Source organism: Danio rerio, chromosome 7 (assembly GCF_052040795.2).
Source record: "Danio rerio strain M-AB ecotype USA chromosome 7, GRCz13ab, whole genome shotgun sequence".
Classification (NCBI taxonomy): Eukaryota; Metazoa; Chordata; class Actinopteri; order Cypriniformes; family Danionidae; genus Danio; species Danio rerio.
In genome coordinates, this window is record NC_141027.1 from 55,919,487 (window position 1) to 55,943,636 (window position 24,150).

The 24,150-nt window shown below is 41.1% G+C and overlaps 1 protein-coding gene across 12 annotated transcripts in view; it reads right to left on the reverse strand.

Moving 5' to 3' along the window:
• Positions 1 to 3,497: 3,497 nt before the first annotated feature.
• Positions 3,498 to 24,150, reverse strand: part of cbfa2t3 (CBFA2/RUNX1 partner transcriptional co-repressor 3) — an 86,942-nt gene continuing 66,289 nt past the window's right edge. For 2 of the 12 annotated variants that reach the window (XR_015496289.1, XR_015496291.1), the window contains exons 2-13: positions 21,398 to 21,544; positions 19,538 to 19,779; positions 19,365 to 19,454; positions 17,369 to 17,550; positions 15,760 to 16,040; positions 15,396 to 15,481; positions 14,577 to 14,712; positions 12,828 to 12,896; positions 12,360 to 12,416; positions 12,124 to 12,177; positions 7,739 to 7,929; positions 6,025 to 6,529 (exon numbers count right to left, since the gene is read on the reverse strand). Coding sequence is in view for 8 of the 12 variants with exons in the window: in XM_087261942.1 (XP_087118068.1) it covers positions 6,191 to 6,529; positions 7,739 to 7,929; positions 12,124 to 12,177; positions 12,828 to 12,896; positions 14,484 to 14,712; positions 15,396 to 15,481; positions 15,760 to 16,040; positions 17,369 to 17,550; positions 19,365 to 19,454; positions 19,538 to 19,779; positions 21,398 to 21,544 (1,910 nt within the window). In the remaining 4 variants the exon portion in view is untranslated. Of the gene's footprint in view, positions 6,530 to 7,738; positions 7,930 to 12,123; positions 12,178 to 12,359; positions 12,417 to 12,827; positions 12,897 to 14,483; positions 14,713 to 15,395; positions 15,482 to 15,759; positions 16,041 to 17,368; positions 17,551 to 19,364; positions 19,455 to 19,537; positions 19,780 to 21,397; positions 21,545 to 24,150 lie in introns of all 12 variants that reach the window. The other 10 variants (XM_087261944.1, XM_087261949.1, XM_087261942.1 and 7 more) reach the window with 6 other exon arrangements.

A 24,150-nucleotide genomic window follows, 5' to 3' on the forward strand; every position in this document is an offset into this window, starting at 1 on the left:
TAACCTACCCAATTCACCTGTACCGCATGTCTTTGGACTGTGGGGGAAACCGGAGCAACCGGAGGAAACCCACGCAAACACAGTGAGCACATGCAAACTCCACACAGAAACGCCAACTGAGCCGAGGCTCGAACCAGCGACCCAGTGACATTCTTGCCGTGAGGGGACAGCACTACCTACTGCGCCACTGCTTTGCCCCTATTTCTTTGTCAATCTATAAACATTTTCTTTTTGTTCTAAACAATAAGATATGGCTTTAGTCAAAACAAAAAATTCCCATAAAATGTTCATTCATCCAACAAAAAAAAAACATCTAAATTTAGTCACTTGAGCCAATCAAAAATAAATAATTCGCATTAAACAGTCAAAATGTACAAAGCATATTGAGCTTTGTTTAAGCTGTTTAGTCAAATATTTTCATAATCAGAAACATTTTATGTTTTGAACTTAAAATATATTACTTTAAAAAATAAAACAAATTATAGTTAACTAATATAGTTAACTAAAGATACATTTGTAAAGTACTGCATGAACGTTTTTTTTTCTTCAGTGTGTGTGTGTGCGTGTATGTGTGTTCTATGCTGTATGGAATACATAAGAAAATTCAATGGGCTATAAGCACACATACTTTTAATTTTCAGCTAGGCTTCCGGTGAACTGTCTTTCCATTTCAAAATTGTCACATTTAAGATCTGATTTCTTTAAAAATCAGCAATATTCACTGCCTGTTAGATATACAATATGAAGTGGGTCTCAGATCAGACAAGAAGCAGTGCATTAGGTTCCATTTCCTCCCGCTGTGTCTTGACAGTTTATTTTACCCCAGTATTTTCAATAGAATTTCTGCACTAGCCTGTTGCTACTGACGGCGCTAATGGTTACAATGGTCTTTCATCTCGTTTTACGGTTGAACAACTAAATGAATGCTTAACTGAATGTATTGTAATTACATTACAACAATGATGCTGTATAAACAACCTTGTGAAATTGAAAATACTCACATTAAGCTTTCACCTGATGTTTATCGTTGGCTTTAAAAGCTGCATAGAGCCCGTTAGAATCAATTGCAAATTATATGATAATAATTCTAAAAAAGAGTTTTGTGGTTAATATTTGGGAAAAGACATTAGTACATTACTCATTATGATTGGTGAGAACATCAACCATATCATTTTTAACAAAAAGGTAAACCTTAAAAATTATGCCTAGGAAATTATAAACATAGTTTCATTTGTACTCCACCTAGGACCACTGCAAAACGCATGCTTAGCCAATATTAAATTCCAAATATTAAAAACCCGTATATGTTGTGAAAGAATGTATTTTCGGTTTTTAAAAAAGTACCATAAATGAGGAGAGTAGTCATATTTCACTGTCTTTTTTAATTACACAGATACGGATCTCAACACAGACAATAACCTGATTTAGAATGTTTACAGCGTCACATGTCCAACAAAGCGCACAGTAAGAGAGGGTAAGGGAGTTGCGAAAAGGGGGAAGAGCATGCAAGAAATAAATAAAACTCTCCTGGCACAGTTCACATCGTCTAGAGAATGATAACAGGACCTTGAAAGAGAAAAAAGAAAAACATATCCTTTAACACACCAACCTTTCCTATTGAAACAATGCCTTTTCCTGTAATGATGTATTGCACAATACAATGTCATGTTTGCCTAAATCGTCTCAAACCAAGTGTTTATTAGCACATAAATATGTATCTTGCTGTTACAGCATGTATGATGAGCATCTTTAATGTCCGAGTAATGTTCACTTCTACAGTAGTGTAAGGTTTCAGCTACAGCCTTGCGCGTTTAGCATTAAGTCTTAAAAAAACACATTTTTGATGCTGGATAATGTTAGTTATGTGCAGAAATATTTTGTTTGAGTCGCTAAATCCAGCATAAAATGTTTTGCCAGTGTCCTGACATTTTATCCTACCATCAGATTGTGCTACCGACACTGTATTTAAATGGTTCTGAGGTTGGGGTTACAGCTTCATGTCATACTACTCCATGTTAAAATTCACGCTTGTAGCAAAATCTGATAGGTAGCATATTGCGTCATCAAAAAATGTGCTACCTACTTTTTGAATGGGAGGTTGGACAATCTGACAAGGTAGGACAAATAGCCGGTTTAGCTGATCTCCCAGATGCCTGATGATTTCAGGATGCTTTGATATACAGGCCATTTTTAAAACCAAGCTGTTGAGTAGCTAACCTTCAGCATTTATATTACTTTGCTGAAAGTGAAGTTTTAATCTCTCTCTCTCTCTCCCGATGTCAGTCTTTGAGCAGAGATGATGCCCAACTTGAGTTTGCTGACAGAATTCAGACTTCAGGATAACAGCAGAATGACAGTACACAGTGCACGTTCTCGTTTTTTTTTTTTTTTGGTTCGATTTTGGTTAGAAATACAATGGCCAAAAAATGTTGCGAATAAATGCTTGTATGAGTTCTGGACTAGCAGACATGCAAAACACCAAATGCATTAATGTGTGTTCTCTACTATAACTTTGCCAGTGGTGTTATTTTAAAGCTCTAGAGATTCAAGTAAGTTCCTTAGCAAAATTATTAATAGAAAGCATCTCTCACTCTTGTTTTTTTCTTCACCAACACCACACACACATGCATTCCCAACAATGAAATCTTTGAGCAAATGTTAGAAGCATTTGTAATCTTATCTGTTGCTTTGGACACCAGGAACAAGCACTTTCCTGGCTTGGAATTATAGTACCGATCTCTTTCCTTGATGTGTTTACTGTCATCTTGTGCTTTCAACGTGGTCATTTCGTACACTTTGGTTTATGGGTGTAGTTTTTCACCTGGATTCTCTATGCTTTTTTTGTTTTAGACGTCCTAACAGCTTCTGTGGATGTGCAGTTATACTTTGGTCTGTGCTTTTATTGTTTTGGATATTAATGAGATATTCTTCAAAACATTCTAAGCAGGTACAGCTACGCAGGCTCAGTTTCACATGTTGCATTCTGAATGTGTCAGAATGACAGTTATAAGACCTGCCACTAGGGGAGCTATTGTAAGCATTAATGTAAACAGGGTGTTTTCTACAGTCAAGCAAACTGAAGTAATGTTAGACCAACAGTTTGAACAGAATCTTGAGAACTAAGGATAATGTTTTCCAAAGTTCAATCTTTATGTACTTCTATAAAGTTTTTTTTTTTTTTTTTTGTATATCTTGTATAATAGCCCATAAATGAAACAGGACTTTGCTAAGACAAAGTTAGCTTATTAAATGCTAAAACTCACATGAGACTAAGGATGAAACCTACATTTGAGTTCCTGTTTCTTTCCATGCTAAATTGTCATGTGTAGCTTAAGCATAACGATATATTTGCATGACTGCTAGTGTTTTCGATCTTCACGCACATTCGTTCTTGGATTTGTTAACAGGAGGTAGCTAGTAGGGAAAGAGGATGGTTCATTAATCAAAACCTGCTCAAATGGAGGGAGACAGAGAGAGAGAGAGAGACACTTACTTGCTAATGTTTGGAGGATGAATTTATATATTACTTTAAAAATACAATAAAAAAATAGATCATTCGCATATGCTGTGTAATAAATTAAACCATCAGCCCACCTCATGCGTAAAGCAAGACCAAAATAGATTTAGAAATAGAGCGACAAACAGGCCTTTTAAGTTTGGTCCATATCAGAGGTATGCCTCAGCAAAACATGTCATTTCAGTAATAAACAAATTTTTAAGTGACCAAAATAAAGGCTGTAAACAGGGCTACAAGTGAAAGCGGCTGGCGAACTCACAACTACTCTCAAGTATTTTTACTCTTGAGGAATACTACTCCTGTTCATTGCAACTGCCTTCACAGATGACCTTTAAAAACATGAACACTGTGATCAACTCGCTTGACACACACACCAACCTCCTGTGATTTTTATCCAGGCTACATTTGACACGGGTTATGTTTGGTGTTATGTTGGATGGCAACCTGATGTCCAAAGTATAATCTGGGTACTTAAGCAAAACCATCATAGATTCTGGTGTCAGACGCTTGGATACTCGAGGGCATGTGTGCGTGCTTTTTATGTTTGTGTGTGCAAATTACACATCGGACCACTGCAGTGACACTTTGGCCCAAAGGATGGCAATGTTTCACACAGATTCTAGTGGCTTCCCTCCCAAATCCCATTCTGGGATCTTCTCCGCGGGTCGAGTTAGGTCAGTCTGTTGTGGTTTTGGCGTTTTGTTAAAGCGATGTTGTTTGATTCAACACACTTATGGCTACAAAAACGTCTCTTCCCTCAGCAGTGTCCTCTGGCAGTAATCTACACAAGCAGTGATGCGAGCACCTCTTTTCTCTTTTTTCTGTTACAACAGACATTGTAAAATGATCATTCAGACAGAAAAGATTAAATGGAGAGAAATTAAATTCTAAACATTATATTTTAAAGGATTCTGTTATTTGGCAAACTCATTTTTGGACCTCTTTTTAAATACTATGTACATTCACATTAATTTACTGTGGTAATTTTAGATATATTTATATGTATATTTATATTATAACGTACCCTAAGGGCTGTTTCTGAGGTTCCATTCAGTAGCTGAATTCTCTTTTCGTATTGCACCTCCGTTCTCTCACTGTCTTACAATGCGAGCAATATAAAATATTCTACATGAGGATTCTCATCATCAATATTGATACAACAAATCGAACAATAGGTACAACACAGCTTCTCTCCTGTTAGAGTGTCCTTTTCTGTCCAACGTTTGGCTGAAACCTAAAAGACAAAGAAAGAAGTGCGTTCCGAGTACGCACACAAGCAGATATTGAAGACAGAGACATCCAGAAACAGAAAGAAATATCTACAAGCAACGTTTGATCCCTTCGTGGATATCTGCTTAGAGGTTCTGTCAGGAGACAAAAAGGATGAACATACAGGAGATGGAGGGGAGGTAGAAAGAGCGAGAGAAAAGAGAACCAAGTTTATGCCAGTCTCGTGAGACTCTACAGTCTTGTCATGCTTTGGAAAATGAGGGAGTGTGAAATCGTAGAACAAAATGAAATGTCTCAGCATTCAGTAAGCTTTAGGAAAAACCAAACTAAAGTGTTTCAGAAGAAAAGGCTCATTCTTAGTGTACAATCCAATGAGGTTTTTGGCAGTTCCGTTGCCATTTGTCTTTCCTTTTGAGACCAATCCATCTCTTTATGTTTACTCATCCTCGCCTTCATTTTCATGTCATTTCTCTTTGCGGCAGATTGGGTGACGTGTTTTGTAACGTCCTAGGTGCGACCCTCCATTGCCATAGACATGGATCCGGGCTAAAGTCTGCATTCCTCAGGATCTGAGAGGGCAGCACAGTGGGCACAGTGAACGTTTGAGTGTCTAGTCACCATGCCACCTCTCCACAGTCTGTGGAATTCTGGGCTGGCTTTACTGCTGAGGAGGTGAAGTTGTTTGCGTTTGGTTACAAGATGAGTGCTTCTTAGTAACTTTGGCAGTGTAATAAAAAGGTTTGGATCATGTTCTTTTTTTCACTTAAAATTCATTTGGGTTCACGTCAGTACAGAGAGGTGAGTCTGGTGTAGATTTTCTTGGCTCGCTAGCAAGGTAGTTAACAGGTTTTATTCTTATCATCGTTACTTCTTTTGGATTTTTTGGACTTCTTTTGTTTTAATTAAAGCCAGAAAACGAAATGCAATATGTCATGTTGTGAGGAAGTAGCTCTGTGATGGAAGCTATTCTGAGTGGGAATGTACTCTTGTCCATTATTGACATCCGCAGTGGTGGCTACCTGTCAAGATGACAGGTACCTGGGACAGTCCCTCCTGGGACTAAACAAATTCAGAGAATGGTGCCATCCCGATTCACACAGAGCACACCTCACTTAAAGGGTGTAAATTGTTAGCCGTACACGAGTCAAACATGTAACTATACAAATTTCCTGGCTTTCTCAGTGGCATCCAGAATAATAGACCCTGCTCATGGTGAAGTAAGCACAGTAGACCTTTTATGAAAGAATCTGAGCCTTGGTGTTTTTTTTTTTTTTTTTGGAGATTTAAAAAACAAGAGCTTAATGTAGACATGAAAGCCAGGTTGCCTTAGTTCATTTCAAGAGGAAGATTAGGTATGGTTGGTGGCGGTTCCTCAGCTTGTTTTGGATGAAGGATGCTTTAGCAGCAGTAGACGTGGCTAGGCAAAGGTTAGGGGTTCATTAGTCAACGAGATGAGGAATCCATCAGTGCAGGGGTTGCTGGAGTGGTTGAGCGAGAAACGCTGCTGGAGCTTGCTTCCTTAGGACTGCCGCCACTGCTGGTTTGCCCAGCCAGGGAAAGGGGGCCTGGGGTGGTGCTCTCAGAGTGTGTGGGGGGAGCACTGGACGAGGTGGAGGTGGTAGATGGTGTCCCGAGAGGCACACCGCTACTGCTAGGCAGACCCTGGCCGCATACATGATGGTGTTTCTCCCAGTCCTTGTGCTGACAGAAAGAGCCACAGTAACGTGCAGTGTTGCATCCGCTGCATGTCTCGCTAGCCTTACGACCACAGTTCCAACAGCTCTGAGGGACAGACACAGACGAGAACTGTAATGATTGGCATGCCAGCAGATTTCAACACCTTTGCCATAAAACAGTGTATTTTAACACACTTTACAGTACTTTACTTTTTATTTTGTCTTTAATAAATATATTGTCATATTGAACAGCCCTATAAATTAAAGTATAAAGTACTATGAAGTATAGTTACTTTTTATAGAACTATGCTAGACTATTATTTTTAAAAGAAACTTTCCCTAACATTGTTTATGAGATACGAGATAGGAAGTGGAGCAAATGTAGTATGAGTGCATTGTGCCCAAAAGCTTAGAGAGGCCCATAGTGAAGTGAGGGGGGAACCCAGTTTTGCCTTAGGTGACCGATTACTCTAGAATGCAGTCTTAAATGGGGAAGGGGGTTAGAGCAGAAACCTGTCCAAAAGGCCCAGAATTACTAGCTACACCACTGTTCATGTATGGCACCCTATTATCTAATACTTTTATACTATTCTGTACATTATGCTCAGTGTTATATGTGAATAATCTGTGTGCATGGAGCATCTGAATGACTATTGCCTTTGCCAAAAATGAACATTAAACAATCACAGCACACTTTTTTGGACAAAGTGGTTGAACAATGAAACTAAACGCCTGGTTTTTTACTACAATAGTTCATTAATATGGTGTAAGGTCTCTTTTTGCGGCCAATCCAGCATCTGTTCATCTTGGGATTGACATATACAAGTCCTGCAGAGTGGCTTGAGAGATTTGAGTAATTCTTCTTGCAGAATATTGGCCAAGTTACTACGTGATGCCAGTAGAGGAAAATGTTTCCTGACTCACTCCTCCAAAACACCCCAAAGTGGCTCAGTAATGTTCAGGATGCAGGCCATGGGAGATGTTCAGCTTCACTTTCATTTTCAACTTGGTCACAGTCATGGTCACAGATGTGCCGCGAGAAGGGCACTAACAATTTGTCCTCTTTTGAACACTGATAAGTCACACATACTGTAATGTTGTGTGCATTGCAATATTTTAAGCAAAACTCTGCTATTACTCTGCTAATTAAACCTCCACACTTAATGGTGGAATGTGCACACAATGAAGATTGGCTACCAGGCTGGTCTAAATTTAGCCTTAAAACCTCCAATGCTAAATTGGCCAGTGTTTCAGTTTCAATGTCCAACCCCTGTATTTTAATATCTCAGACACTGATTCAAAAGTTGATGCTTACTTCGCTAGAGTCCTCTTGCTGGTTAATGACCGTCAGCGCGTCCTCAGAGGCCTGTCTCTTAGCCTCCGCCAAAGCTCTCTCCATCTTGGAGCGTTCAGCAGAGATCATCTCGTGAGCTTTCCTCTCAGCATCTGATACTGCCTTCTGCAGCTCTGACATAGCCTGCCTCTTCACCTCATTTACTGCCTCCTCTGAAAATGGGGAAGAAATATCAAGGGGAACAAAGTAAGAATTTATCCCAGCAGACCACTGCTGTTCTTCTCAACATCCTTTATTGAGGGACTCAAAGCTTTCAGCTTGTTTCATCTTTGTCTAAACAGATGAGCATCATTTAAGATTTAAAACTTTCTGTCAAAAAAAAATAAGTTATTCATTATTCATACACGCAAAATGTTTTTTCAGTGTTGATAGGCAGTAGACATCTCGAAAGGTTGTTCACAAGCTTGCCTATTTATTTAACTAATAGCATATATGATTTCATATTTCATATTTTTTTCACATGTATAGATAATAGCAGAACGATGTGCACAGCTTTATTGCTGAGGCTGGATCACTCTATTTAAAAGGTAAACCAGTGTGACTTCTTGTTCCACAAATGTCTTTATTTGTGAGTAAATATGTGTGCGTATATCCGTTTGTTTTCAGGACAAGCAGGTGTGAGCATATATGGGTGTTTTCTAAAATAGAAATCTAACACCTGACTCATTGGTACACTGAACATTAGAGTTCCTTGCTCTGCAATGTCTTGGCCTTTTTTTAATGTTAACGTTTAACATAAGCGCCAAAACCTAGTGAGCTAGGTGACCTTAACCTCATTTTAAGGCACAGACTGCCACACATGCTGCCTTAAAATATTTTTTTGGCTAAATGTAATGTAGCGTTGCATGTAGCATTTGACAAGCAGTGTGTTAAAATCCATATAAAATAGCAGGCTGTAAGATTAGACAATTATTGTATACTCACGCATTAGCCTTTACTTAGAAGAAGATCTAGTACGAGCCCTAGAACTCTGGAAAGCGATCAGTTGATGTGTTTGATCAAGATTGGGTCTAACCTGGAAAGTAGACCTTAATATCTAGATTTTTTTGTGGTGCTTTCACACCTGCCTCATTTATTTTGCTTCAATTGTACTAGAATACTTTTTTTCCCATTTGGTGTGATTCGTTTGGCCATGTGTGAATGTTTCAATCAAACAAACCTAACAACCGTACCAAGACCTGCCTAGAGACCTAAGGTGGTCTCGGTAGACTTTCAAAATGGACACATGAGCTCTGGTATGATAATCATCCAAAACCAAACAGACTCAACTGTAAAAAGTACTCCACATTTTTGGACTTAACCAGCTGCCATAGTTTGCTGAAGTCTGTATGAGGACAAGTATTTGATTACAGTGCTTTAGCAACAGCTCCATGCTAACTCACACATTTGTGAAGTGACTGATTTGCAGAGTAATAAATCATTGTTTTCAAGCTGCATCCACACTTAATTCTAGAAAATTATAGTTTGTCTGAAGTGATACATACAAATTTTATAATATACAGCCAGCTATCGCTGTCATCTTCATGCTAACAACCATCATTGTCTGCCGGCTTTTCTTCCTCTCTTTGTTTACTTTTGGTAGTTATACTAGTGCATGCTAGTTCTGACCAATCTAAAAGCAGTTTAGGGAATACATTAAATTACACATCTGGCCAATGAGTAATGTGGATGTTGTCACATGATTGCATTTTGGATTGTTTCAACTCGTTCAGACTGAAACAATCAGTGAAAGAAACCAAAACCACAGAAAAATGCTACAGTGTATCATTTTTGCCCTTGATCTGGACCTGGACCAAATGATCTGAACCACAGATGTGAAAGCACACTTGGAATCAGTTGTTAATACAGTTTGCCTACATAAAAATCTTTAAAAACGGTGACTTATGAAGTTCCGTTTATTAATTGACACTGCTTCAAAAGGTTTAGCAAAGAGACAACAATGTAGCTCATTAGATTTGGGAAGAAGTACTGTTCTGTTGGTTTATGATTTAGACAATATGTGGAGGATTTGAGAATCTGTCAGGATTTGATGTGCTTTGTGAACGCATGTGTTATGCTGCAGGGGGTGTACACACTCCTTCTTATTGCAAATTTTTCATATGTCTGGGCTCTACACTCTTTGCCCCATAGTGTGTTTACTCTAGAAAGCTGGTTGTGAGGAGCTCGGTCATAAATATCTGTCATAACACAACCCTCCATTCAATTCTCCATAGAGTTATGCCTCAGGCTACTGACTGTTTGTGTGTCTGTGTATGTGTGTTTTCAAATCTACATCACTACTGTCTCAGCTGGAAAGCTAGTTAGTATTCAGTTTGTTCTCTCTGCACCTCCCACACACACATCTCCTCGTTTTTTTCATACTGTCTCTTCCTTCATTCCTCACTTTTTTCTTTGCTTTCTCTTCATCTTTCTGGTTTTCGCCAATTTCTCTATATCTTTGAAAACACTAGACTGCTTAATCAGACTCGGAGCATGCACCACTAAAATTAGTTGCAAATTTAATTAATTTTTATCAAGGAGACTTGGGAGCAGATGCTAGAGCAATTGGCACATAATGGAAAATATGGGGCGGCAATATTAACGTTTTAATCCCACAGGGATATGTCACTTTTCAAGGTTTTTTCTTTTATTTTCTATTCTCTTCCATTATTTTCAAAGGCAGAAGGATATACAAATCTAGACACTCACAGATAAGAGAATTCATGTTCGACACCCCTTTAGTGCCTCAATTATTTCTCCCAGACAGCAAAAAATGGATACAAAAATGTTTTATTATTTTTCTTACAACAAAGACCCAGGTATCTCAGTTTCAGTCTACCATTGGACTTTACAGAAAAGACCTTTCAGTGCTTTTAACCAGTAGTCCTCAACCTCCAGGCCACCGGTCCATGGCTCGATTGCTACCGGGCCCCACAAAAAATCATTAATTATTTCTGTCTTATTTAGTATCTGAGTCTGAACGATCTTTTCTTTTGAAAAATCTTTTATTTTGAAAAATGACCATATTCTCTCCCTTGCATCTCGGTATTTTGAGCACCCAAATTTAACCCACAAGCAGTAAAATGAGTAAGAAATAGGAATAGGAAAGTTTCTTTGCTAAGTGGATAAGGCTTAGTAAAGCTACCCACAAACTGCCAAGGAATGGATCCGCAATGAATGAATCCACCATGTCTGTGCAAGAACATCATCTGCTGGAGATCGCAGATGGAGGCGCATGATCGCAAATATCACGTCTTTTCTAGAGTGCGCACAAGTTCATTATTTCCAATAAAGGTGTGTGGCTCGTGCGCGCAAGTGGCATGATGTGCTTGTGCCTTCCAGACACACAGAGTGAATGAATGCCATGAGCGCACCGCGAGTTACATGACAACAACTTATCGATCAACTTCATACTGTCTTAGACAAACACAGAACACCCAAACACTGCAGTGGTTTGTAATTTTCTCCATAAATAAAACTTGTGACAGCGATTGTAAAGTGTTGACCAGTCCGTGGTGATAAAAAGGTTGAGGACCACTGCTTTAAACTACGGTCAGAATTGTCAAGTATTGTCAGAATTGCTGGCAGCTAGCTCTCTGCAACTCTCATATGGTCGCCCACTGGAGCTAAGCAAGTCTGCACCCGGTCAGTACCTGGATGGGAAAGCTTGATTGCTGCCGGAAATGGGGTTAGTGAGACCAGCAGGGGGCGCCAACCTGTGGTCTGTGTGGGTCCTAATGTCCCCGTAAATTGATGGGGACTCTACTCTGCTTGGTGAGCACTGTATTTTGGATGAGACGTTAAAACTGAAGTCCTGACTCTCTTGATGTCCTTCGAAAAAGCATGTTAACATACATCCTGGCCAAATTTGCCAGCTGGCCTCTGTCCATCATGACCTCCTAACCCTCCTCTTATCATAATTGGCTTCATCACTCTGTCTCCTCCCCACCAATCATCTGGTGTGTGGTGTGGTTTGGTGCAATATGACTGCTGTCACATCATCCAGGTGGATGCTGCACACTGGTGGAGAATGAGGAGAATCCCCCTCAAAACAAATGTGTAAAGCACTTTAAGTGTCCTGAAAAGCGCTATACATAAATGTAAGGAATTATCATTATTATCATTATTAAGAAAGATTGCCAGCCTGCCATAAAAAAATTTGAATACATATAAATACAAACATTTGTTTTAAGACTGCTTGGTCTGAGCTATACTATATAAATGTATTTGATAGTTTTTATATATCTGCATGTGAACAGTCATATAATTTGTTTTAGTGAGGAATTTTAACTTCAGACACAGCTCGGACTCACATAAATAAGTACGCTTATGTATAATACATGTATAATATGAGTGCAGTTACTCACCCTGCTTGTTCTGAAGTTGCTTTAATGCTGGCGAGAGCGGGATACTTGTAGTACCTGCATGAAAAACAACTGCAATTAAAAGGGCTTTTGTCACAGCGAAAATGCAGCAAAGTTTTTTGCAGACAGCAGCAGCATCATTCCAAAAAAATAATAAAGTAGAAATGGCATATTGATTTTACTCAGCTGTAATGTAAATAGTGTGGGTCACAGTTAATACGTGCCCTCTGATCTCTGACCTTTGGGCAAGTGACACCACCTGTGCTCTGGCTGACCCCATCAGTATTGTGTGTGACCTACATGGCACAGAGAGCAATCAAGCTTATGTAAAGCCCCATTTACCTGTTTTCTTTTAATGTAGCTACAGTGATACATCAGAAAAACGGAACAAGGACAATCTATCCACTCTTTTTCCTTCACTTGTCTTTCTTTCTGTCTTTGGGCAGGGTCACGTTTATTGCCCCTACCTGTGCTGCTCTGCTGTTGACTGCGGCAGGTTACTGCATTCTCACTGCAGCTTTAACTGCAGTTGTCTTTCATGGCCATGACAGATGGAGCGCTCTTAACACTAATGACATTTAACGGCCTTTCCCGCTGCTGGCCTTGCATAACTACGGCTGGGAGGCCTTCAAGCCAGTGGGCATATGTTTTGTGTGCACGTGTGGAAGTAGGCGACGGCAGACAATGCATTGTCCAGATGCACTCACCAGCCTTCCGCCAGATCTCCTCGGGTAGGTAGCCTGAAGGAGGCCGATGCAGGAAGTCTCTGTGTATTTCTGTGAAAAAGCATACGAAGAGTGTCTTTCTGAGTATACTTCTTATACTCCCTCAGATGTAAAAAAAGATGTAAAAAACTAAATATTACAATGCAACTCGGCCATTTATCTCAAGATATACACTTGGAGGATGACAGTTGTATCTAAAAACCAAATACAATAACTTAATTTTTTATTAGCCATTTGGGCTTTATTTTTTTGTCCACCACCCTCAAGCTCTTATTAAGAAATGTAATTAGTACAAAAATTTAAATGATGTCATTGGCTGTGCCCAACTGATTCTTGTTTCTCTCAAGGTTTTTTTTTTTCTTCACTGTAGTCAATTGGTCAAGTTTTGTTCCGCGGCACTGGCTTGTTTTGGTTTGGGACTTGTGGAGCTGTGCGTCGATGAATTTGCTTCTCAGTGTTTAGACTTTTAGCTGGGAAATTTAAACTACACTGAACTGAACTAAACTGAACTGGACTGACACAGTTTCAATTTACTAGAACTTCTATGTGAAGCTGCTTTGACACAATCTACACTGTAAAAGTGCTATACAAATAAACCTGAATTGAATTGAATTTTGCTGGAAATCTTGTGTCACACTGTTTATCACAAATCGCTTCCTATGACCTTAAATAGTGCACTATTTTAGGGAACAGCCATTTTAGTGGCATCTGAAACCATAGTGGACATTCTAAAGTACACTCAATCAATCCCAAAATGCACTGTAAAACCGAGTGTACAACTAATGTACACTCAACAGCTAAACACACATGATGCACTTTGAGAGTTCATGCACCACAAGATGACTCCATGATTGGAGGAATCCAATCCATGTAACTTTCTATGTAAATTACTATTTAATTGAAATAGCACTTGAATACATGACAGAAATCAAAATACTTTGTTTCATTACTGCTCGCTCGACACAAAGTTTCATTACAAGACTGCTCGCTAAGTGTTAAATAACTATCAAAGGGTGATTTTTAGCAATAAGTGTAAAATCAAATTTGTCTGAGGGATTTATCAACCAGCAAAGCCCCAAAAAAGCATCACTTCTGGTTCATTGATAGCTGTTATTTACAAATTTCAATTCGCTCTTTCAAGTGGACTAAAGTAGGGTCTAGTGAATGAGAGTATAGGGGGCGATTTTGGATACAGCAAGCGTTTCCAACCCTACTTGCAAGAACCAACAGTACTGCACATATTGGATTTCTCCCTTAACTGCCACCAAATTTAAATCATACATCGCTGTATTAATGACCTAGTGAGTGGATTCGGGTGTGCTAACTTGCAGACACATTTAAATGTAGTACTCTGGGTCCCTCAAAACATGAACATGGAGTGACAGAGAAGGATTAACTGCTCTAGACAAAGTCATAGAAAAGCTATGTAGCTATGGTAGGCTAGACGCAGGATTACATGCAGACTAGTCTGAAAAAATCAGGCTTGAAGCCTAGTTTCAAATCATGTTCATCAGAGTGGTATGTTGGCTGATGAAAACTACTTAGAAGAGGACGGTGTCTGCAGCTGCTAAAAATGTGAGAGACATGCTGCGTGCCAAGCATCTGCGCCTGTGGCTGCATCTGCAGCGGTGCATGTACCTAGCGGCTGTGTTTCGCTGCTGTTAGGAGTGTTGGAGGAGGAAGAGTTGTGGTGGGGAGGAAGAGGAGGAGGCCGCTGGGCGGAGCTCCCACCTTTTTTCATATCCTCCACGTCGCTATAGCGACGGATCCAGTGGTTCATCTCCTCCCGGTCTGCCTCCTGGCAGCGTCGCAGCACGGTAAGGGAACGCCGCGTCTTCTCCACCATATCCATGATACAGTTCAGCAACTACAGAGAGAAACAAATAGAAAGAGATTGGAGACAGTTGAAGAGGATGTTATACAGCAACATTAGACCACTTAGTCCACACTAACATTTCCACAACGCACCTTCTGTTTTTTTTTATTTTTTATTGAGAGATCTGATAAAATAGTGAGTACCATAAGCACAAGATATTTCGAACACTTTGTGTGCATACGTGTGTGTGTAATCCAATGGTGCAGTGAGCGGTTGAGTGGTTAAGCAACAATAGCCCCTGCAACAGCTGTGCTGCCAGTGGGAGAAGCCAAAACAATTCATTCTTCCCCCATGCTTCTGCGCCCTTCTCTCACTCTCTTCCTGTTTTCTCCCATCTTTCCCACCTCCCCCCAAAAACATCTCCCTTCATCCATGTGATGCCATTCCTCAGTCTTTGAGTATGTTGTTGGCTGTATTTATTTCAGATTTGGATGCGATCCAGAAAAAGCCTGATTCCAGACTCTACAGCCCTTGTCTCAGCTGTTCTTTCCAGTGGGAACATTCTCTACCGGTTTCCTAACTCCATCTGTGGTCTTTTTATTCAATATGGGTTTGAGCGAGTGTACGTTTGTGTAGATGCAAAGAAGGTAAAGGTGAGATGAGCAAAAAAAACTACATTACTTGTGCAGTATGTATGAAATATGTTAAAATGTAAAGCATCTGGTCACACATACGTTATCGAGGTGCTTCCATTCCTCAGCCCACTCGCGGTCTGTCAGCCGATGATCAATCACTTCCTCCTGACGTGCTCCATGCACGGCTGTAACACAAACATAGCACCGTATTAACACGCATGCTAACAAAATAGAGATGCAATGCCTGTGTAGGTGCAATCACGTGGTTGAAAATGTTATTAAAACTGCATACTTCAAATGAAAAAATAACTATATTTTTAGTAGTAAAATTACAATAGTTTTAAAATCGCAGATATATACATGCAACAAAAAAGTAGCATGCATATATCAAAAACGTCACTTAATTCTGCTAAAATCTCTTATTGTCCTAAAGTAGCTTTACAATGGACTACACATCTCTCACCTGACTGTCGGTGACGGTCCCGGACATCTCTGTGTTCTGCATGTCTGTAGGCGTCTCTGTAGTGGTGGGCAAGTGCCATGTCTTCCAAGCGGTAATGCTGCGGGGCAGGAGGGTTAGGGTGTGGCAAGCCATTGGGTGGATGCGTTGGTAGGCCATTGGGGGGAGGGTGGGCAGGTAAGCCACTGCTGGGGCTGAAGCGCTGACTGGGGCTCACTGTGCATGGTCGTTTGGCCAGGTGCTCTTGGTGCAAACCGTCCCTGTCCCCCGCATTCTCTTTGGTCCTATTAGAAGGAATGTAGACATATATTTAAAATACATTCAAGATAATAGAAGGCTATTGATAGTTTTGCATTTTTGCAGTCTAAACCATCCCACCTCCCTCTTTCTCTCTACCCTCCACTCATATGTCCAAATGTTGAGTCCAGCTGTGAGCCATATGTGGACTCTAGCACTCATATACCAAGAAGCGGAGTTAAATCCCGACCCCTTAATCTTTCTCGTTCTCATCCGTTTCTCTCTCTCTGTCTCTCTCCTGAGCTGCTGTACTGCGAAAGCTGCTCCCTTTGGCAGATGTTCAGTGACACTGGCGTTTTGGAGCCATCTGGCTGGCCTGTGCTGCAGTGTTGATAATAATCTGTTTAGCTGAGTGCAGCAGCCAGGCATTCAGGGCTAAAGCTCCTCTCCCTTCTGCGAGCATGAACTACATGTGTGTGCAAGGACTGCGCAAGCTTGTTTTCTTGCACTTGAGAGTAGAGTGCAGTTGGCTTGGACATCTGACTCTGGCGGCATGTACGACACCCCATCATGCCCGCCTCCGCAACCAATCCAAAAACTTATAACCTTTTCCAGTTTTCTTTTTTGTGGTTGTGGCCAGATATCCCACAAATCAAAGCAACAGCTGGAGCTCCCGTTGTGATATGGTAAGCCTAGGTTTCAGAGATGGAGGTGTATGGATTACAGTAGGGGACTGCCCATTCCTCTATCCCCACCTCTCTCCTCTTCTCTCTGTCTTTCTCTCTCTATACATATATTCATCCCTCCCTCCCCCAGGATCAGTTCAAGCAAGGGTTCAGCAAGATCACCATCTGGACACATCACTGACATATGGGCAGCTACTGGGGAACTAACAGGACACAGTGTGGATGAGATAGAGTAGAACAAAAACAAAAGAAGATAAACAGGAATATTGATGCTACAAACCCCACTCACTGTAAATATTCTGACTGTCTAGATTGCTAGATGTCTCACTATTGTATGTAAAGAAAATGGACTATGTTTTTTTTTTGTGATGCTAGAGCATATCAGTCCATTTCTACTCCACAGGTAGCTGGCACCACCTGGCAAATATGTCACTTTCATTTCCACCTTCCCACTGCCCACCTCACAGTCTCTTTCTGTGTGGCCTAACCTTCCCACAACCTCCACTCATTACATTGACGCTGTGTGCATTTCAAAGCCAGACAGGAAGAAGAATGCCCAGGGCAAGGTTGTGTTGACATTTACCATAGCTGTCTACATTTTTACCTTTTGCTTGACTTTGTAGATATTTATGACCTAAGGTATTTGTTATAAAAATGGTACACAGAAAGACAAGTTTATGTGTGTGTACCTGTCTGGGGTACGTCTCTTGCCATGCTCGTTGAGTTCCAGCATGATCTCAGAGGAGTCCAGGGGAGAGATGGCATTGGCATCCAGCAGAAGCTGTTCATGTTGGGCCAGATACTGGGCTGGGGTCTGCTTAGCCATCCGAGCACAGTGAAGTAGCTCCCTCTGCAGGAGGGGTAAGTTAGCCTGCCAAAAGGAAAGAAAATTGGATTCATAAAATTTTGAATTTGATAAAACATTCAAAGTAGAGCTCTTTATCTTTAGTCTTGCTAAGCCATTGTACCAAATCCGGTCTAGTGAAGCTGATTGACCTGGAAGTTCTTTAACTAAATAATTCTTGCTAGTCAGCCTAGTTTGCTAGTAAAACTGATTATTTGTGATTGTACAGTTTATAAACATCGCTGACCAGAATGTCTTTGTGCATTAGTGGGTTAGTACTGTATGAGTTATTGGGTTACTTATCTAATTGGTTTAATACTAAGCTGGTTAATCTAGTCAGCTGTTTGAATGTTGTCTTTCAGGCGAGGCTACACAGGCATCGCACCAAGTTGGGGACCAGTATCCAAAACACGGCATATGCGGACGATTGGATATTAAGTAGTTCAACAGGGTTTGTGCTAAGAGAAAAAGAAAGAATGAGGATGAGATAAAGCAGACACTTTCTCTGGCCCACCATGTGTTTGTTCTTTGCTCAGGTCGGTCTGCAGTAGAACTGTGCTGCCTTTCTCTCTCACCCTCTCTCTCTTGTTGTCTTTTTCTCTTTGGCTGTCAGTATAACACTACACAGCTGGCTGATGATACAGATGTGTAACATCAACACTCTGCAGGCCTCTGACAGCAGGCTGTGAGCAATGTGCTGGGTGCCATGTACCACAGTGCTCTGCTTTGAATAAAACACTCACACTATGAGATATGTCTTGTGTAGTCTATATCTCAATAGCACACACACACACACACACACACACACACACACACACACACACACACACACACACACACACACACACACACACATAGTGGAAGACTGCAGAGGGGGTGCACCATGGCAACTTTCCACACCCAACATTTTCATGTTCTGTTATGTAGTCAGTGGATATATAATCTTTATGCAACCAAAAAAAAATCTACTGGACTAAATCTACTGGAGGTGGTTATCTTTAAACACTGCACAATTAGGATTTGACTTGCAGGATGAACTGTATGGCCACAAATCTTTTACAGTAAAACATGCGATAACCATAGTGTTTGAATTTGATATTCGAATTCCATATTTTGACATAAATGCTGAACTATTTGAGAAAGCACCACGACACATCAGAGATTCTGTGTATATGTTTGAGCCCTGGATCATAGTGATGTCTGAGGACAAAAAGGGATCAGCTCAAAGACAACAGTGGCAGAGCAACGGAAAAGCTGTACTGCTTACAGCACCCACTGCAACATCTGCCAGGAAATCTTCTTTGGCCCACACTACTCCTCTCCACTCTGGGTAAACACAAGTGTGCCAATTTTAATGAATCACAAATGATGGCCATATGGAGCACTAGATCAGCACAGCCCAGCCACAGCAGAGTTGGGGGTGGGAGGGTGTAAGGGGCTGCGGATGCTTTATCAAATGTACTCCGCTCATCTACACACACAGGCAACCATGTATCCGGAATTGGGGAAATACTGAGTGAGTCTGTTCATGTGTGTGCCGATGCTGGCTGCCATCCATCTACCTTCTTTTTGTTTGTCACTTTGCCTGTCTGTCTCAAAGTCCCACTACCCTCCCCCTCCACCCCTTCCCATATGGTGCACCATAAGGAAGAGCTCCTCATACAGATACAGAAAGACTTTAAGAACTCTGTTGGAGTAGGCTCAGCTTCAGACAGGATATGCATGAGACCATTCCCTCACTGATGCATATTGCACAAAAATGTCAAAAACTTTCTCAAAATATTGTGTAAGATATTATACGACTGTGTCTTTATGAGATGAATGTGTTTTTGTGTTCTTACCTTGAGAAATGGAATGACAAAGGGACGCAGGGGAAAGTTTGTGGCTTCCTGAAGTTTAGAGTGAAACTCTTCAATGGTTAGAGTTGAGTTCTGATAAAACAAAAAGAGCAATCCAATGAACACTTATTAAAGAAAAGAATCGGAGGCAATGCTACACACAGTACGACACTCACCACTAGCCCCAGTACCAGGCTGCGTACACGTTCTCCAATCTCAGGTGAGATATCATTGCCAAATTGCTGCAGTGTGGTGAGGAAACGTTTAAGTTTACAGAGTTGTCGGGCTCCACAGGCTGGGGGCAGCTGCTGGGTAGGCAGGGAAGCAGTAGATGAGGTGGCTGGTCCATTGCTGAAGCCATTGGGGGTTGAAGGAGCTCCGTTTAGTGCTGTTGGAGAGTGACTGCTCCCATTCAGCACTGAGGAAAGAGAGCCATTGTTTGTATTAGCATCATTTAAGTTTCGCCAGACTCCTTTGCTTTCCTTTTTGTCCATTTCAGTCCTGGGAATTGCTCTCCAGCAAGTTCCAACGTAGCATGAAGAGGGCACATGCATCCCGAGAAAAGCCAAAGAACACACTGAAACTACAGATACACTATGACAGTATTTGAGCAAGTTGCTCTGCACTCTTTGTTTCATTCTCTACTGTGAACAAACTCTGCAAGTGTGACCACCAACTACCACCTCTCTCTCTCTCTCTCTCTCTCTCTCTCTCTCTCTCTCTCTTACTATCTCTTGCTATCTCTCTCCATGACATACACACACGCCTCCCACCCGGTCTATTACTCCCTACTGCTCACCCACTCACTCACTCACTAAGACACAACTATAAGAAGAACGTGTTAAAGAGGTCCCAAAAATAGCCCCCTGGGTTACTTTTATTCCAATAGCAGGTGTGTGTCTAAATCAGGCCGTGCACATGTCTACCAGCTGAGAGCAGATTTGCAGGTTTTAGGCCACCAGGCCGACCCATCCACACTTCCACTGCATCTCATCTCTCCACTCTTTCCTCTTCCTGATTGTCAAGTGCCTTCTTCCTAAGAGTAGGCCTTATATCTTATGTCACCTATGCTTAAAGCCTTGACCACAGATAAACAAACATTACGAGAGTAGGGGACACAACATGAGGGTTTAGAGTTACAGGCAGTAATCCTTTGGGACAACGGTAGGCATATGATTGTGCAAATACAACTCAAAGGGTAGATCTCTTCCAGGTTGGAAGGCATGTTCTCACTGCTGTGTGTATGAGTGTGTGCATGGCTTCATGTTGCCGAACACAGGGTCTTTCATTTCGCTTGTGCCCCTTTTTATCTCGCCATTCCAGGCAGGACACATGTGGGTTTACCATGTGACTCCCACACTTGTGTTCTGGTTTTAGAGTGGCAAGCAGGCTACGCTACGACCCATGCAACAGGTGAAACAACAAGACCCGTCATTGCTATATAGGGTAGCAAGATCTGCCAAGCCTTGCCGAGCCTGATGCTGCCCGTGAATTCTTCCGTATGCAGTAAACAAATCTCTTGCTGTGTATCTTAAGCACTCGCACACCCAGACAATGGCTCAATCTGCCATACACAAACACTCTTAAATACACTTGCTCATGTTACAAGGGCATTCTTTGCTACAGTATATGAACACTTGCTACAGTAATAGAGACTTTTAGAAATGTTGTTATTGTACTCATGTACAAATCATTATCATGGATGCGTTATTATTCAGTTATCAAGGCATATACTTGTTGACAGTGAACTTACACAGGAAGATTCTTGTCTGGCTGTTGCTGCACCATGCCAGTAGTTCACACAAGATAGATAATTTACTATAGAAAACAGTTTACCCTAACACTCCCTTGTGGAAACACTAAGAATGTGACACAAATTTGCACTACATTTTGAAATACTTTCTGTTTACTTACTAGCAGTTTGTTGCAGCATTCCGTGTCTTTCAGAACCACTTCACAATTCTTTGCTATGTATCTACGGTGTTGTGAATGCAGCTAAAATCAAATCTATGCATGTTTTAACTAGGATCACTTACTTGTTGTAGGTGTGAACGACGCATTGCGATTGACTGCCTGGCTGACAGCAGGGGGTGGTGGTGGCATTGTGGGTGGAGTTGACCTGGGCTGGGTTTTGACATCAGCGGGTGAATCTGGCATCGTTCCAGCCTTCTTTCCTGTGTTACCTGCAGATAACATCAAATATTTTTTATTAATACAGGTTTATTCTTTTAAACCAATGCCGTTTTATAAATGCCAAAAGTAGATTTTATCCTGATGAAACGCCTTCCTGTGGAAGAATCTAATTTTTATTTAATCTGGCTTATTCCCATGATTTGTATTTATGTTTTGTTCCTTTTATTTTTGGCCATGTTTTGTCTTAATTTTGTTACTGTTTATTTACTTTCTACAGCACATTGGTCAACGTTAGTTGGTTTAATTTTGCTCTATAAGTATATTGACATTGAAATTGAAATACTGTTGATACCTACAGTGTGCAGATTTCAAACCTACACTACCTGGCAAAAGTCTTGTTGTCGATCCCAGTTTAAAGAGCAACAAATAATTACTTGACTTCTAGTTGATCATTTGGAAAAGTGGCAGACGTTTTCTGATGAATCATGTGTTCTACTGCATCCTAATCATCAAAAATACTGCAGAAGGCCTATTGGAACCCACATGGACTCAAGATGTTCAGAGAAATCAGTTTGTTAAAGGTAAAATCATGGTTTGGGGTTAGATTCAGTATGGGGGCATGTGAGAGATCTGCAGAGTGGATGGCAAAATCAACAGCCTGAGGTATCAAGACATTTGTGCTGCCCATTACATTACAAACCGCATGTGAGGGCAAATTCTTTAGCAGGACAGCGCTCCTTCTCATACTTTAGCCTCCACATCAAAATTACTGAAAGGAAAGAAGGTCAAGGTGCTCTAGGATTGGCCAGCCCAGTCAACAGATATGAACATTATTGAACATGTCTGGGGTAAGATGAAGGCATTGAAGATGAATCCAAAGTATCTTGATAAACTCTGGGAGTCCTGCAAGAACGCTTTCTTTGTCATTTCAGATGATTTTATTAATATTTTATTTGAGTCATTGCAGAGATGTATGGATGCAGGTGTCCAAGCTCATGGCAGTCATACACTATTCATTCTTTTCTCACGCCACCATGACTTTCTGCTTTACTCTGTACATTATTTCTGTTAAGAGACAAGATTTACGTCTAAGCAAAGTCAAACTTTACTTAATAATCAAATCATGGTCATAGTTTATTTTGGTAAAATACGTGTAATCTAGAGACCTTTGCCTTTCATACACTGCAAGCCACTTTTGATACCAAATGATCAACTAGAAGTCAAGTTATTATTTGTTATTTGAACTTGGATACCTGACAATACTTTTGTCAGGTAGTGTATATGTCTTTGACTGCACAGAGCTTTGACTTGTCTGAAGCATGTCAGCTAACCACCGGGTCACGGCTCTGACAACAAATACTCTACTCTGCACATCCATGAAAGCTACATGGCACTGGTTCAAACCATATCATGTTTGACACATATGTTGTGTCTTGTTCACGGTGCTGGATCATGCAAGTGGCTTTTTTTCATCAGTAGCCCTCTAGTGAGTTGCTCAGACAGACTTATAATATTTCATAGCAGTAAATCTGTGCACTCTCTGCTGATAGAGATAAAGTGTGGCTTTGGCAGACTGAGGCAGAGGGTAAATGTCACTGCTGTTGGAAACATCTAGTCACACCTGTTCTCCTACTCAGCTGCTGCTGACGGGACCCCTCTGCCCACCACACAACCCCCCCCCCCCCTTGCCCTGACATCCCCATCAATGTCCTCCACCCCCCACCCTCTCCCCCGCCTGTTGTCCGCTCTTGTCTGCCGGATGGACAGGCACTTGACAGCCAGTGACAAGTGCAGCTGGATCTGCTCCTGTCCATCAGGGTGCTGAACACTTCAACAAGGCTGCGTTCACACCGACCCTCATCTCTGCTCCGCTATGGGACCAAACATGGCAAGTCTTCTTCACTGTTGCCCGCCTGGACCATATTGGTCATATGACAATGCCTTTGTCTACCCAGCTCCCTAAACCTGCTGTCACATGTTGGTTTCCTTGTCCTCACCTCTGAAGTACCACATTCAATGTTGGCAGTTATGGGATGAAAGGTTAATTTATTGCTTTATGTTGATGCTTTTACACAAATGAGACCAAATGTTCAATTCCAAGTTGTTGAGTTCTGTTGGACCAGTGTCAACTCTCTTGGTATATCTTTGTGCAAGTGAAAAAAACTCACATATACTACACTTTTATGCAGCCATGGCCTCATGGTAAGAGAGCTAGACTGATCTAATGGTTGCAGGTTCAAATCCGGTACCAGCAAGGATTGTTGGCGGGATTATCCACCTCAATACCATGGCTAAAGTGATTCCCTTAAGCAAGGCATCGATCTCTCAACTGCTCCCCGGTTGTTTGTTCACGGGTGTAAGTCGCTTTGGATAAGTACATAAATGTAAATGTAGAATTTATCACCATATGACCCTGCCGGTCCTACTGCACCTATCTGAACCGGTAAGTCTATGTATGGGGGTTGGTCACTCTAACAAGGAGGCTTAAGACCATGGCCTCTCTTGAGCACATTTAGAGGTCAGAGGAGTAAGGTTTACCTGCACAGCACTTCACTAGCTGGCATCTGCCACAACCACATCATGAGATTTAGTCAGGTAATGTTTGTTACACATCAGGACAGTATAATGACATGGGTATAACGATGAGGACTAATTA